This window comes from Phyllostomus discolor, chromosome 6 (genome assembly GCF_004126475.2).
Source record: "Phyllostomus discolor isolate MPI-MPIP mPhyDis1 chromosome 6, mPhyDis1.pri.v3, whole genome shotgun sequence".
Taxonomy (NCBI): Eukaryota; Metazoa; Chordata; class Mammalia; order Chiroptera; family Phyllostomidae; genus Phyllostomus; species Phyllostomus discolor.
Genome location: NC_040908.2, coordinates 50,899,348 through 50,912,851, shown reverse-complemented (window position 1 = coordinate 50,912,851; position 13,504 = coordinate 50,899,348). Strand labels below are relative to the sequence as shown.

The following is a 13,504-nucleotide window of genomic DNA, read 5'->3' as shown; positions in this document are numbered from 1 at the left end:
CCTGAGATCATCTCTCTTTCTCAGAGAATTTGTTTTTTCTAGAGCTGGAATTATTGTCTCAGGATTTCTGAGCATCTTATCAAGGATCACCTTATTTCCCCACCGCAATGATTTCCCATCATTTTCTCTTACTCATTTCCTCTTACTCAGGGGAAATGCGGGGCATGGACCACAGTTGGTTTATGGGGACCCTAATGACTGGTCAAGGGAGATGGTATTCTTTCCAGAAGCCTAAGTTAAGTGAACTTGAATTGGTTTTTCTCTTCCTGAAACTTCCAGTATGTAATGCCACTTGATTGTCTACCTTCCATCTCGCTGACCCATTTCTGGGCTGTGCTGGTGCACTCGGGCAGGGCTCCGCAGTCCCTGGGCATGGACCTGGGTCTGTGGCCTGTTCGGAACTGGGCCGCACAGCAGGAGGTGAGTGGGGGGGCGGATGAATGAGCAAAGCTTCATCCCATTTCCGGTCGCTCACACTGCTGCCTGAGTGACATTCCCATTCCCATCCCTGCCTCCCCCACCTCTGGCCATGGAAAAACTGTCTTCCACAAAACCAGTATTTACCTATGAGAAATGCAAACAAGTCCATGCAAAAACTTGTACACAAATGTTTAGTGCAGCCTTTTTGGTAATAACTCTGAACTGGAAGCAGCCTCAGTGTCCATCAGGTGAATGGATAAACAAAGTATTTGTGCAATGGAATACTACTAGGCACAAAAAGGAAGGAACGAACTGTCAATGTGTGCAGTGAAATGAGTGTCTCTCTCTCTCTCTCTCTCTATATATGTGTGTGTGTGTGTACTGTCCATAGGCACCTGTTTTACTCAGGTGCCTATGGACAGTAGAAAGAGGAATAAATAGTTTATCAGGTTAATGGTGAGTCAAATTAATTGTGATAAGTTAATAGTTGCTCGTTAAACAAGTATCAATTTGACAGCAATAGAAGTACTTGATAAGAGGTGCAAAGGCTTCAAAGGAGGGAGGGGTACCAGATCTGTCCAGTTGGGAGTAGTCAGAGGTCTTGGCAGAGAAGGTAGCGCTGAAATGGATCTTGAAGAAAGACGAGAGCCTTAGTCACGCACGGACTTTGGCTGAGTGTGGCCTGACCACTGGTGGTGTGATGGGCTTGGTTGGGCTTGAGGGATGAATCTGACACCCACCAGACAGAGCTGGTTCTCCTTGCACACAGCGCTGCACACTGTTTCACAGTCCGTCGAACACTTGTCAGGCACGCCGGCCAGTGGGGTCGGCATGAGGGACCGAGAAGGCAAACAAGCAGGCCTTGGAGTCTGAGCGCCTTGGCTCCAGTTCCCACCCTGCCACGTGCCGTGGTCCTTGGGTGGATTATCTCAGCTTTTCAGGCCTCAGTTTGCCATTTGTAAAATGGGGACATTAATAGCAACCTTAGCTCTTAAGCTGTTGTGAATGTCCAATAGCACAGCGTAGGAAGAGACCTTTCTCACAGTGCCAGGCTTCAAACTCCTCTGTGAATACCAGCTGTCTGTACTGTTCATACCGGCAGTGGTGCCAAGGCAGACAAGAAACTAAAACAGTGCTGCCACTTTGGACAACAGTTTGGCATTCTTCAGGATGTTAAACACGGCCCTCCAATCCTGCTCCTAAGCATCTACCGAAAGAACTAAAAATAGGTCTTCACACAAGTAGTTGTACCTGAATGTGTGCATTGCAGCATTGTTCACAACAGCCAAAAGGGGAAAGCAACCCAATGTCCATCGGTGGATGGATGGACAAACAAAAGCCCTCTGTCTGCACAGCGGAACACTGTCCCGCCGTGAGAAGCGATGAAGTGCCGGTGCGTGCTACGGCATGGGTGCACCTTGAAGATGTAAAGTCAAAGTTCACACTGCAGGATTCCATTGATATGGAACACCCAGAACAGGTAAATCCTTGGAAACAGAGCAGACAAGTGGTTGCCAGGTGCTGAGGAGAAGAAGAAAGGAGCTTCCTGGGTAAGAGGTTTCCTTTTGGGGCGATGAAAATGCTTTGGAACTAGATAGAGGTGGTGGGTTGCAAAACACTGTGAATGTACTAAGTGCCACTCAATTGTACACAACTGAGATGGTTACTTAAAAAAACCAATAGAATAACACACCCACCTTACCTTAGGAGTTCACAATATTAACTGGGTTCTTCTACCAGGTGTGTCCAATTTTTGGCATCTCTGGACCACACTGGAAGAAGAAGAGTTGTCTTGGACCACAGCATTAAATATACTGCACCACATAATCATAAAAAACCCCTCATAATGTGTTAAGTAAATTTACGATTTTGTGTTGGGCCACATTCACAGCCATCCTGGGCTGCGTGAGGCCCACGGCCCACAGGTCAGACACCCCTGCCAGTGCTCAGAGGCAGCTGAGGCGGAGCCGAGCCTCAGGTTCAATGCCTGAAAGCGGACCGAGACACTGGCGTGCACTCGGACACCCAGACTCTGTCTCTCGCACAGGACCTGGAAGTGCTCTAGCCGGAGGCAGCTGCTGCCAACACATGCTGTGACCACTCAGACTTTCCCTCTGCATATTCCTTTTAAGTTATAGCATTCCAAAAAATGAGTGAAAATATACAGTTTGGTAACCTTTTATTGCTTGGCAATATATTTTGACAACCTTTTCATGTCATTACACCTTTAATGTTCATGGCTGTCAGGACAGATAAAAAGCCTGAACGTCACCCGAGGGCACAGGGCTTAGGGAAAGCCACGGACGCCTGATGAGAACACAGGTTTCAAAGGTGAGAGGGCAGGGCCAGCACTGACCTCTGGCCTTCAACTGACTGCTAGATTTAATATTAAACAGAGTCACAAGGACTATGCAACTGTACTTTAGAATACTCTATTCTCTTTTGATTTCTAGTTCAAGTTTTGCTTAACACTGAAATGTTAAAATAAAATATTAAAAAATACAGAAAGCCCCAGCCAGGGAGCTCAGCTGGTGGGAGTGTTGTCTGCATACGCCAAGGTTGCGGGTTTGAGCTCCAGTCAGGGTGCAAACAAGAATCAACCAGTGAATTCATAAATAAGTGGAACAACAAATCAATGTTTCTCTCTCTTTCTCTCTCTTTCCATCTCTGTCATCAATAAGTAAAACATAAATAAAATGTACAGAAAACAATGGGACAAATACCCATGGACTCACCAACCAGACTTCATGTCGTGAAGCTCTAACCTTGTGCCTTTTTGCGTGCCAAGATCTGCAGCCTCGGCAGTCTCCACCCGCCAGCCTGGGTGCTGGCTGCCAGCTGCTGGTTTCTGAATAGGAAGGCTGCAGATGGCACCTTTAGGGGCAGCCATGATCTTTCTCTTGTCTGGATTCTCTACAGCATCCTCCTAGAAGCTCTTGCTAGAGGAGAGACTCACAGTGTCTTAGGATGTACACAAAACCATCCATCCAGGAATCAGCACCAAAAGGGCCCAATTTGCTTGTGGGAAGTGGCTGAAAGCCCGCCAAGAGCTGAGCAAGCAACACTGTTCCCTCTCAGACCCCTCCCCCACATACAGTTCCACAACACAGTGACCCTGCCCTAGTGAATATCTAATGCTCCGCCCCTTACTATGTAACAAGTACACCAGGACAAAAAAATTGGCCCAAATGAAAGAACAGAACAAAGCTCCAGAAAAATACAACTAAGCAATGAAGAAATAGCCAACTCATCAGATGCAGAGTTCAAAAAACTAATAATCAGGGTGCTCACAGAAATGGTTGAGTGTGATAGCAAAATAGAGGAAAAAGTAAAAGCTATGCAAAGTGAAATAAAGGAAAATGTACAGGGAACCAATAGTGATGGGAAGGAAACTGGGACTCAAATGAAGGTTTGGACCAGAAGGAAGAAATAAACATTCAATCAGAACAGAATGAAGAAAGAAGAATTCAAAAAAATGAGGAGAGGCTTAGGAACTTCTAGGAAAACTTTAAACATTTCAACATCTGAATCATAGGGGTGCCAGAAGGAGAAGAGGAAGAGCAAGAAATTGAAAACTTATCTGAAAAAAAAAATAATGAAGGAAAACTTCCCCAATTTTGCAAAGGAAATAAACTTCTAGGAAGTCCAGGAGGCTCAGAGAATCCCAAAAAGTTGGATTCAAGGAGTCACACACCAAGGCACATCATAATTACATTAGCCAAGATGAAAGATGAGGGGAGAATCTTAAAAGCAGCAAGAGGAGACAGTTACCTACAAAGGAGTTCCCATAAGACTGTCAGCTGATTTCTCAAAAGAGACCTTGCAGGCAAGAAGGGACTGGAAATAAGTATTCCAAGTCACAAAAGGCAAGAATCTACATCCAAGATTGCTCTATCCAGCAAAGCTATCATTTAGAATGGAAGGACAGATAAAGAGCTTCTCAGATAAGGTCAAGTTAAAGGAGTTCATCATCACCAAGCCTTTATTAATGAAATGTTAGAGGGACTTATCTGAGAAAAAGAAGATCAAAACTGTGAACAGTAAACTGACAACAAACTCAAAACTATCAACTGAAACTAAACAAACAAACAAAAACAAACTAAGCAAACAACTAGAACAAGAGCAGAATCAGAGAAATAGACATCCCATAGGGGTTTTCAGTGGGGAAGGGGAGGGGAGGAATGGGGGGAGAAAGGTACAGGGAATAAGAAACATAATTGGTAGGCATAAAATAGATGTGGAGAGGTAAAAAGTGGTATAGGAAGTAGAGAATTCAAAGAACTTATATGTATAACCCATGGACATGAACTAAGAGGGGGAATACTGGAGGGTTGGGGGTGCAGGGCAGAAGGGGGATAAAGAGGGAAAACTGGGAAAACTAATAGCATAATCAATAAAATATGCTTAAAGAAAAGTTCAAAAATATGCTCACTAAAGACATAAGAATAAGACATAAGACATAAACTCAAGAATGTTTACAGCAGCTGTGTTTACAATAGCCCCACACTAGAAACCACCCAATTACCCATCAATAGCAGAATAGTAGAATAAGAGAATTACCATGGTATATTATGCAATGCAATACTGTATAGCAGTGGTTTTCATGAAGGCAATTTTGCTGGCTAACCAACATTTGGCAATGCTTGGACACATTTTTGATGGCCACAACTAGGGCAGCATAAGGCACTGGCATCTAGTGGGTAAAGACCAAGGACGCTGCTGAACAATCTAAATGCACAGGATGGCCTCCACAATAATGAATTATCTGGCCCAAAATGTCGATGGTGCTGCTGTTGAGAAACACCATTACAGAGCAATGAAACTAAAACTTCACTAAAAAATGTAGATAAATCTCATAAGCTTAAAATTTGGTGAAAAAAAGACAGACACAAAAATACATAGTGTATAATACCATTTAAATAAAGTTCAAAAACAAGCAAAAGTAAAAAAAAAAATACCTAGGAATACATTTAAATAAGACCTGTACTCAGAAAATTATAAGACACTGAAGAAAATACAAATAAGGAAAAGCATATGCCATGTTCATGGGTAGGAAGAATTAACAATATTAAAATGTTCAAACTACCCAGAGCAATCTATAAATTCAACACAGTTCCTATCCAGATACTAATGGCATATTCACAGAACTAAAAAATTTTCCAAATATTTATATGGAACCACAAAAGACTCTGAATAGCCACAATAATCTTGAAAAAGATAAACAAAATTGGAGGAATCTGCTACCTGATACCAACCTATATTATAAGGCCATGTTAGTGGCATAAAAACAGACAAAGAGATCAATGGAACAGACTAGAGACTACATGGTCAATTAATATTTGACAAAGGAGGCAAACCTATACAGTGGAGTAATCAATAAACGATCCTAGGAAACTTGGACAGATATGTGCAAAAAATGAGAGTACACCTTATCACACTATATAAAAGAAAAAACTCAAAATGGCTTAAAGACTTAAATGTTAGGCTCAAAGGCATAAAAGCCCTAGAAGAAAACCTAGGCAGTAAAAACTCAGACATTTCTCTCAGCAATGTTTTATCTGGTATGTCTCCTTGAGCAAAGGAAACAAAAGAAAAAATAAACAAGTGGGATTACATCAAACTAAAATTTTTTGCGCAGCAAAGGAAACCACCAACAAAATGAAAAACCATCCCACTGAATGGGAGAACATATTTGCCAATAAGACATCTAATAAGGGGTTAATATAAAAAATGTATAAGAAACTTATAAAACTCAGTACCCAACAAACAAACAATCTAATTTAAAAATGGGCAGAGGACCTGAGCTGGTACTTCTCCAAAGAGGACATTACAGATGGCCAATAGACAAATGAAAAGATGCTCAACATCACTACTCATCAGAGAAATGAAAATTATAGCCATAATGGGATATCACCTCACACCTGTCAAAACAGCTATCATCACTAAATCAACAAACAAGTGTTGGCGAGGATGTGGAGAAAAGGAAACCTATGTGCACTATTGGTGGGAATGCAGAATGTTGTAGTCACTGCAGACAGCAGTATAGAGTTACTTCAAACAATTAAAAATGGAAACTGCCTCATGATCCAGCAATTCCACTTCTAGGAATTTATCTAAAAGAACCCAAAACACTGATTTGAAAGAATATATACATCCCTGTGTTCATTGTAGCATTATTTACAGTAGCCAAATCTGTAAACAGCTCAAGTGTGCATCAGTAGATAAGTGGATTAAAAAGTTGTGATACATTTACATAACGTAATACTATTTGGCCTTAAAAAAGAAGGATTTGTTTTTTTTTTTTTTTTTTTTTGGTGACAGTATGGATGGACCTTGGAGAATATTATGGTAAGTGAAATAAGCCAGTCAGCAAAAGTACCATGTGATTTCACTTATATGTGGAGTCTAGTGAACAAAATAAACTAACAAACAGAAAAGAAACAGACTCACAGCTACAGGGAAAAAACTGAAAGCTGTCCAGAGGGGAGGAAGATTGGGGGCTGGGTGAGAAAGGTGAAGGGACCAAACAAAAAACAAACAAACAAAGCAAACCTCAAACTCATAGACACAAACAACAGCATGGTGATTACCAGAGGGAAAGAGAGGTAAGGGGAGGTCAAAGGAGGGCTAAATGGTGATGGAAGGACTTGACTTGGGGTGGTGGACACACAATACAATTACAGATGATGTACTGTAGAATTGTACATCTGAAACCTGTATAATTTTATTGTCTCCCCAATAAATTCATTTTAAAAAATCAGGTAAAACTCTATAATTTATAGCAGTTGGAATAAGGTAAGTTTAGCATTTGTTCAGATGGCTAAGGCTTTTACCAATTTTAATTGACTTTTAAGATTTGTGTTTGTCCTTGATAAGAAAATTTTAAGGAGAGTGGGGGCAGGCGGTGCTACTCAGGAAAGGGCATCTTTTAAGTAATTTCTGCTATTAAAAGAAAAGATTCCTTTTCCCATCCTTTAGTTTGTTTAGTTTCAGGCAGTCGTGACCTCTGTTTCTATTTTTGATTATCTGTAAGAGGAACCTTGAAAAGTTGCTGAGGAGGCTTTAAAAATCCTATTAGACTTCTAATTTTGCTAAATTTCTGATTATAGAGTTATTAAATTCTTTGAAATATCTTGTCAAGTTTCAGGTAGGACAAATAATAAGAAATTTTTAAGCACCTGCTAAGGTGGCCAAAGTTTGTTTTAGGATTCTTTCAGAGAAATTGTTTTGTCTTTTAGAAGTGTCTGCTTATCAACTGAAGAATACATTCCATTGTCACGGAAAGTTTTGAATTTCTTTCTTTATGAAATCTGTTTCTTATGACAAACAACATAATAGACAAAGATGAGAAAAGGAAACAAAAGAGCATGCAACTAAATGAGTACTCACTCATCAAGGAAACCTTGTGAGCGGTTCACTCCCTAGGGTAGTCCTCATGAGTGAAAAGCCCCTCCTGAAGAAAAAAGATTCTTTCCCATACAGTAGAAAGTTCCTGTAGTATCCTGCCACATGTTGGCACCAGGACAATTGTCCCTGGGGCGATTGCCCACCCCCTTCAACAGGGAAAAATCTCTCCCTTCAACAAAACTCCTCCTAATCTCAAATCAAGGCATTTGACCTCAACCAAAGAAGGAGGGAGTAGTGCTAAACCCAAGAGGTCTTCACAGTCAATGAGGCAGCAGTACACGGACGTGGTCAGCACAAAAGAGACTCTGTAGGTACTGTGTCTGGTTCCAGGGTTGTGCATCCATGAGGGTGAGACCACATAGATTCCAATTCTGACTCCAAATATGTTAAGCTAAAAATCCAAAATGAGCAGCAACAAGCATTTGAAATTAAAAAAAAAAAAGAATAGCTATTTGAGAACCACTAATTCAAACAGAAACCCAAATGGTTTTCCAATTATGAGGCAAAGGGCAAAGGTATTTATGAGAAGGATCAGGAGAACAACACATCAATAAAGGAAGGTGTTTCTATAGGCGCCAGTAAGCTAACACAATGACACTAATTTATACATTTTTAATTTTCAGTCTGGTAGACATCAGTCCATTAATCATAATGTCTGGGGGTTTTTTTGTTACTTTTCAAACAGTTCTTTGGTACACAATGTTGCCTTAAGCCCAGTCCGAAGGTTATTTTGTCCCATTTAATATTTCACAGCTCTGAGGCATGAGAAGTAGGAGGCAGCTCCTCTGGGATTACAGCTCCAACTCCATTTTAAAGTGACTTTGTTTATATTATATTTTATACCTGTCTCTTCCAATCCATTGTCCACATAAAACTAGAGTAACGCATATACACATGAATACACACACAGAACACCACAGCCCATACCTCACACGACCACACCACACACACACACACACACACACACACACTCTGCCACAGTGCTCCGGTTATGTTACTCCCAGCTAAAATCATATGAATGGCCTCCTGGTGCTCTTTGAATGGAGTCCAAATCCTTGGTCTGGACGATCAGCTCTGCATGGCCAAGCTCTGGCTGCCCTCACCACTCATTCCCTCGGTAGCAGCATTGGCCGTCTTCCCCGAAAGCCTTGCCTGTGTCTTGCCTCAGGGTCCTCATGCCTCTTGTACCTCAGCCTGAAGAGCTCCCCTTGGCTTGACCTTGCTTAGGCCTACCTCTCCTTCAGGGCTTTGCCACAGGGTCTTTCCCAGAAGCCCGCGTTATCCTCTCTCAGAGCAGCTGGCACACGTCTCCCTGAGCCCTCCTCAGGGTGTGAGAGATGGCTGGAGTCTCCCAACTCCTGAGCTCCTGAGGAGCCTCTTGAGTGAAGAACCCATGCCAGTCGGGGTCTCTGCTTTATCCCAAGTGCCCACTCAGTGCATGGCCCAAATAAACATTAGATAAATATGATGAACAGAAGGTTGATTCTAACTGTGACACTGGTTTCAGGAAACCATGACAACATCAAGCTAGGAACTCATCTGGTCTGTGAGGGGAGGTCATCAGGGGAGAGGTGCCAGCTAATTTTTGGAAGTGAAGTATCCCCCCAACTCCGTATAGCACATAATTCCACAAAGAAGAGATTTATCTGTTTTGTTTTTTGCCTATTTCTGTTATTGGTACATCTCAGTGAAAATTATTTGACAGCTGTAGGGCACAGAATCTGACCAGTGACCAGAACACACACCAGCTGCACGGTGGCAATGGTGCCCGTCAGCTGTGTGTCAACATTGCTCAGACCTGGAAGGGATGCCTGGCATATAGTAGGTGCATCTTATTTAATAATGTCATGAACGAGAGAAAGGAAGGAAGGAAGAAGAATAAACAGAGGTAGAACAGGGTGAGCAAGTGCAGGGGACAGCAATTGATCCATTTTTCTCAGACCAGGTAAAGTCTAGACAGGGGGAAGCCCAGTGTGAAGGACACTGTGTGCCCAGCAAGGCACCTGGGACTCCGGCATGGACGACAGAGAACCGGGGGAGGGTGCATCCCGAGGCTCGATGTGGAAGGGCTGAGGGTGACCACCAGAGAGCACTGAGGTGCCAGGTGGGGGTGTTCTGGGCCTGAACCTCCATGGGAGGAGGGAGTACAGACAGACCCCAGTGTGAGGACCCTGGAAGGTGTTCCAGACCTTGCTTCCCACACCTCCCAGCTAAATTTGCATGATCAGAAGAATGCAAAAATGGGCTCCCTGCCCTGTCCTGGCCCAGCTCCTTGACACTGGGGTTCATGATTAACAAATCAGGACCCACCCAATGAGGTGGCCTCCAGGGCCTGGTTTCCAGAGGCGGTGCTGGCCCTGCACAGTCTTCCTGAATGCCAGTCAGAGCTGAGGGAGGAGGCCACCCTGGACATTGGAGGCTTTGGAGGTGACAGGTGAGAGGACATGGGTGGAGGGACAGTGCTCGGGGTGTGGCCTGCAGCCCCAGGCCCTCCTGGCTCTCAGGGCAGGGCTGGTTTTGGTGTTTGGCTCTTATGCCACCTCAGCCTAAAACGTTGCAGTCAAGGGGGAAGCAGCCTGTGCTGAAACCTATGCCTGGGAACACAGGGTTCCTGCAGTGTGTGGACCCTGGCAGAGGGACCAAAGGGTAGGGGACACATGCCCTCCCTGGCTGCTGCCACCCTGTGACACCCAGTGTCACCCTGATACACCAAGAAGCTGAGAAGAGACAAGAGAAAAGGGCAGAGGGTGGAGGTGGAAGGTACTTTTTATACCAGAGCTTTGTATATGTTGTTCAGTCAAATTCTCAGAACAACCTCAGAAGGCAGGTTTTGATTTTATGCTGTGGTGCAGACCGAAAAACAGAGGCTTAGTGGGGTTAAGTGACATGCTCAAGGTCACACAGCAAGAGAGGAATGGAGCCACATCACATGCAGGTCTTTCTGACCCTGCCCCCTCTCCCATGGCTGTGGCGACTTCCTGCCAGGCAGAAGCACAAAGACAAGCCTGTGAGCAGGGTCTCTGGTTCCTGGGAGGTGGAAGAGATGGAGGTTCTCACACGGCTTCCTCTCTCTTCCCCAGGGCTGCCTGGAAGGGGTGCAGGTGCCTAGCTCTCTCTGGTGTTCTTTGAGATTCAGACACACAAGTCTCCATGGCTCCTTACCGCATCCGCAAATATCAGGAGAGCGACCGCCAACGTGTCCTGGACTTGTTCTCCCAGGGCATGATCCAGCACGTCCCCACCACCTTCCGCCACATCCTGAAGCTGCCTCGAACACTTGTGTTCTTGCTTGGGGTGCCCCTCACCCTATTCCTGGTCTCTGGGTCCTGGATCCTGGCCCTGGTGTCTGGCCTCACCCTCCTCGCTGCCTTGAGGTTCCTTGCCAAATACCCCTGGACTGAGTATGTGGCCCACAGTTTGCACACAGACATGTCTGACATCACCAAAACCTACCTCAGTGGGCCTGGCTCCTGCTTCTGGGTAGCTGAGTCTGAGGGGCAGGTGGTGGGCACAGTGGGAGCTCTGCCTGTGGAGAAGCCCACCCTGCAGAAGAAGCAGCTGGAGCTGCTTCACTTAAGTGTGTCCTTGGAGCACCGGGGCCAGGGGATAGCAAAAGCCCTGGTCAGGACTCTCCTTCAGTTTGCTCGGGACCAGGGCTACAGTGAGGTTGTGCTCAGCACCACCATGCTGCAGTACTCGGCCATAGCCCTCTACCAGAGCATGGGCTTCCAGAAGACGGGCCAGCACTTCCCTTCCATGTGTGGCAGACTACTCGCTATTTCTATATTTGATTTTACCTATCAGCTCCCTTCTGCTCAGGTCTCTCACGCACCATAGCAGAAAGGGGACCTGTCATCTGTAGCCTGGTGCACCTGTCAGGACAGGATGGGCCCTGTAGCAGTAACAAGCTGACTCTGAGTTCTCACTGTAACAATAAAAGCTTTTATTTGTAAACATCAAAGCCCCCGGGGGGTGGGGTGGGGGTGATTCTGCTCCTTTCCGTCTTTTTGGGTCATCACTGTTGCATTGATCTAGTGACACAAACGTTGCATAAAATCAATCACAAAAGCATAATAAACATTTACTCAGTTTGTGAGTGTGTGTGTCAGCCGTGTAGCCTGTGCTTGGCGGGGCAGCTCTTTTGGTTTGGCCTTGTTCGCCTCGGGCGTGGTGGCTGGTTCGTGTGGCATGGTGTTGACTGAAGGACAGTGAGCGGGCTCTGTCCTGTTCCAGCAGGGTCATTCAGGCACGGTTCCAGGGTGATTGCAGATGAGCCAAAGTAAAGCAGAAACAAGTAAATGCTTCCTGAAGCCTTTGCAGGTCTCACACCTGCTAACATCCCAGGCTTGGCAAGAGGAAAGGGACCTGCGTCTTCAGTGGGAGGAGCTGAGGAGCCCTATGGCAGGGGGACTTGGAGAGGAGTGTGGCTGACTCCAGGTGGGAAGGGCTGGGGCCAGTGATGCCCTCCGTCTGCCTGGCCCCCAGCTGCTCTGCTGGAGGGGAAGAAGGCAGCCAGCGACAGAGTGTGGGATGTTGACTCCTGGGCTAGACCTGGAATTCCTGAGAGCCACATCCCACTGTCTGGGACCCTGTCACATGGCCCCCACTGGTCTGAAGGGAGGCTGGGAAACTCGTGTCCTGGAAGAGAAAGGGTAAGTTTCCCAGATCTGCCACCCCTGGGACCCCACGGCTGTCCCCAGATGCTCAGAGGTTTTCACAGATATCTCAGGCCCAACTGCCTCATCCCCTCAAGCCTGTGTCTGACCAACTCTGAGGCGGAGCTGGGGCCCAGGACTGGTGGGTGCAGCCCTGTGCACCCTTCCCAGCCTGCTCACCACCAGCATGGGTGTCCCACACGTGGTCTGGAGCCTCTCACCGGGTCCCCCACCCAGAGGCTACTTTCAGGAGCTGGAAATCCAGGTGCCCTCTCAGGTGGATCTTGTGACACACAGCAGTGTCTGTGCCCTGGTGTACTCTGCTCTGCCCCCTGCTGGGAGCTTAGGTCTCCTGCATGGTCAGCCAGGCCACAAACCTGGCCTCATTCTGCCACCTTGTGTAGGACTCAGCACATTACAGCTAAATGGAGCCCTCCAACCAAGTCCACAGGGCCGCTCCAACATTCCTATTTCTCTCACCCAAAACCACGAGCCTCAACTTGATCCCTCTATTTCAGCCTCTTGTCTCCTTGGCCTTAGAGCCGCCCCACGGGCCACTCTGCCACCCATCTTCCTCCTCCAGGCCTGCGCCTTGCCCCTCCCATGTGATTCTCAGAGAACTTGACCATGGAAACCACTTGTTTAACTGTGCCTGTACTTCTGGGTTTTAAAGCAAACTTCTGGGCCCTTAGTTGTGCTCCAGCTTCAAGTGTACTGGCAGGGCCTAGGGTTCACCCTCCCTGAGGGGCAGGAAGAGGCTTCTGTCAGCTCCCCGGGGTCCCTTGATGGGTCCCACCTGGGCACCACTAGTCCTGGAGACAGGGGAGTCCACAGTGACCCCGAGGCTTTGAAAGGTCTTTAAAGTAACAATTAGGTGGCTGTACGGATTCCAGACAGTTGTGGTCCGTGACCTCCAGGGGCTTCGGGGCCAGGGGTGGGGTGGGGGCTGGGAGAACAAGGAGGGCAGGAGCAGACGTGTTGTCATCAGTGGGGACGAAGAACTGCTGAGCACACGGTAGGAC

At 46.1% G+C, this 13,504-nt stretch overlaps 1 protein-coding gene across 1 annotated transcript; it reads left to right on the top strand.

Annotated features, from left to right (window-relative positions):
• Positions 1-10,110: 10,110 nt before the first annotated feature.
• Positions 10,111-11,923, top strand: NAT8 (N-acetyltransferase 8 (putative)). Its single transcript, XM_028517067.2, has 2 exons — positions 10,111-10,261; positions 10,908-11,923. The coding sequence occupies exon 2, from the start codon at positions 10,978-10,980 to the stop codon at positions 11,662-11,664; it is 687 nt and encodes a 228-aa protein (XP_028372868.1). The 5' UTR covers positions 10,111-10,261; positions 10,908-10,977; the 3' UTR covers positions 11,665-11,923.
• The last annotated feature ends 1,581 nt before the right edge of the window (positions 11,924-13,504 follow it).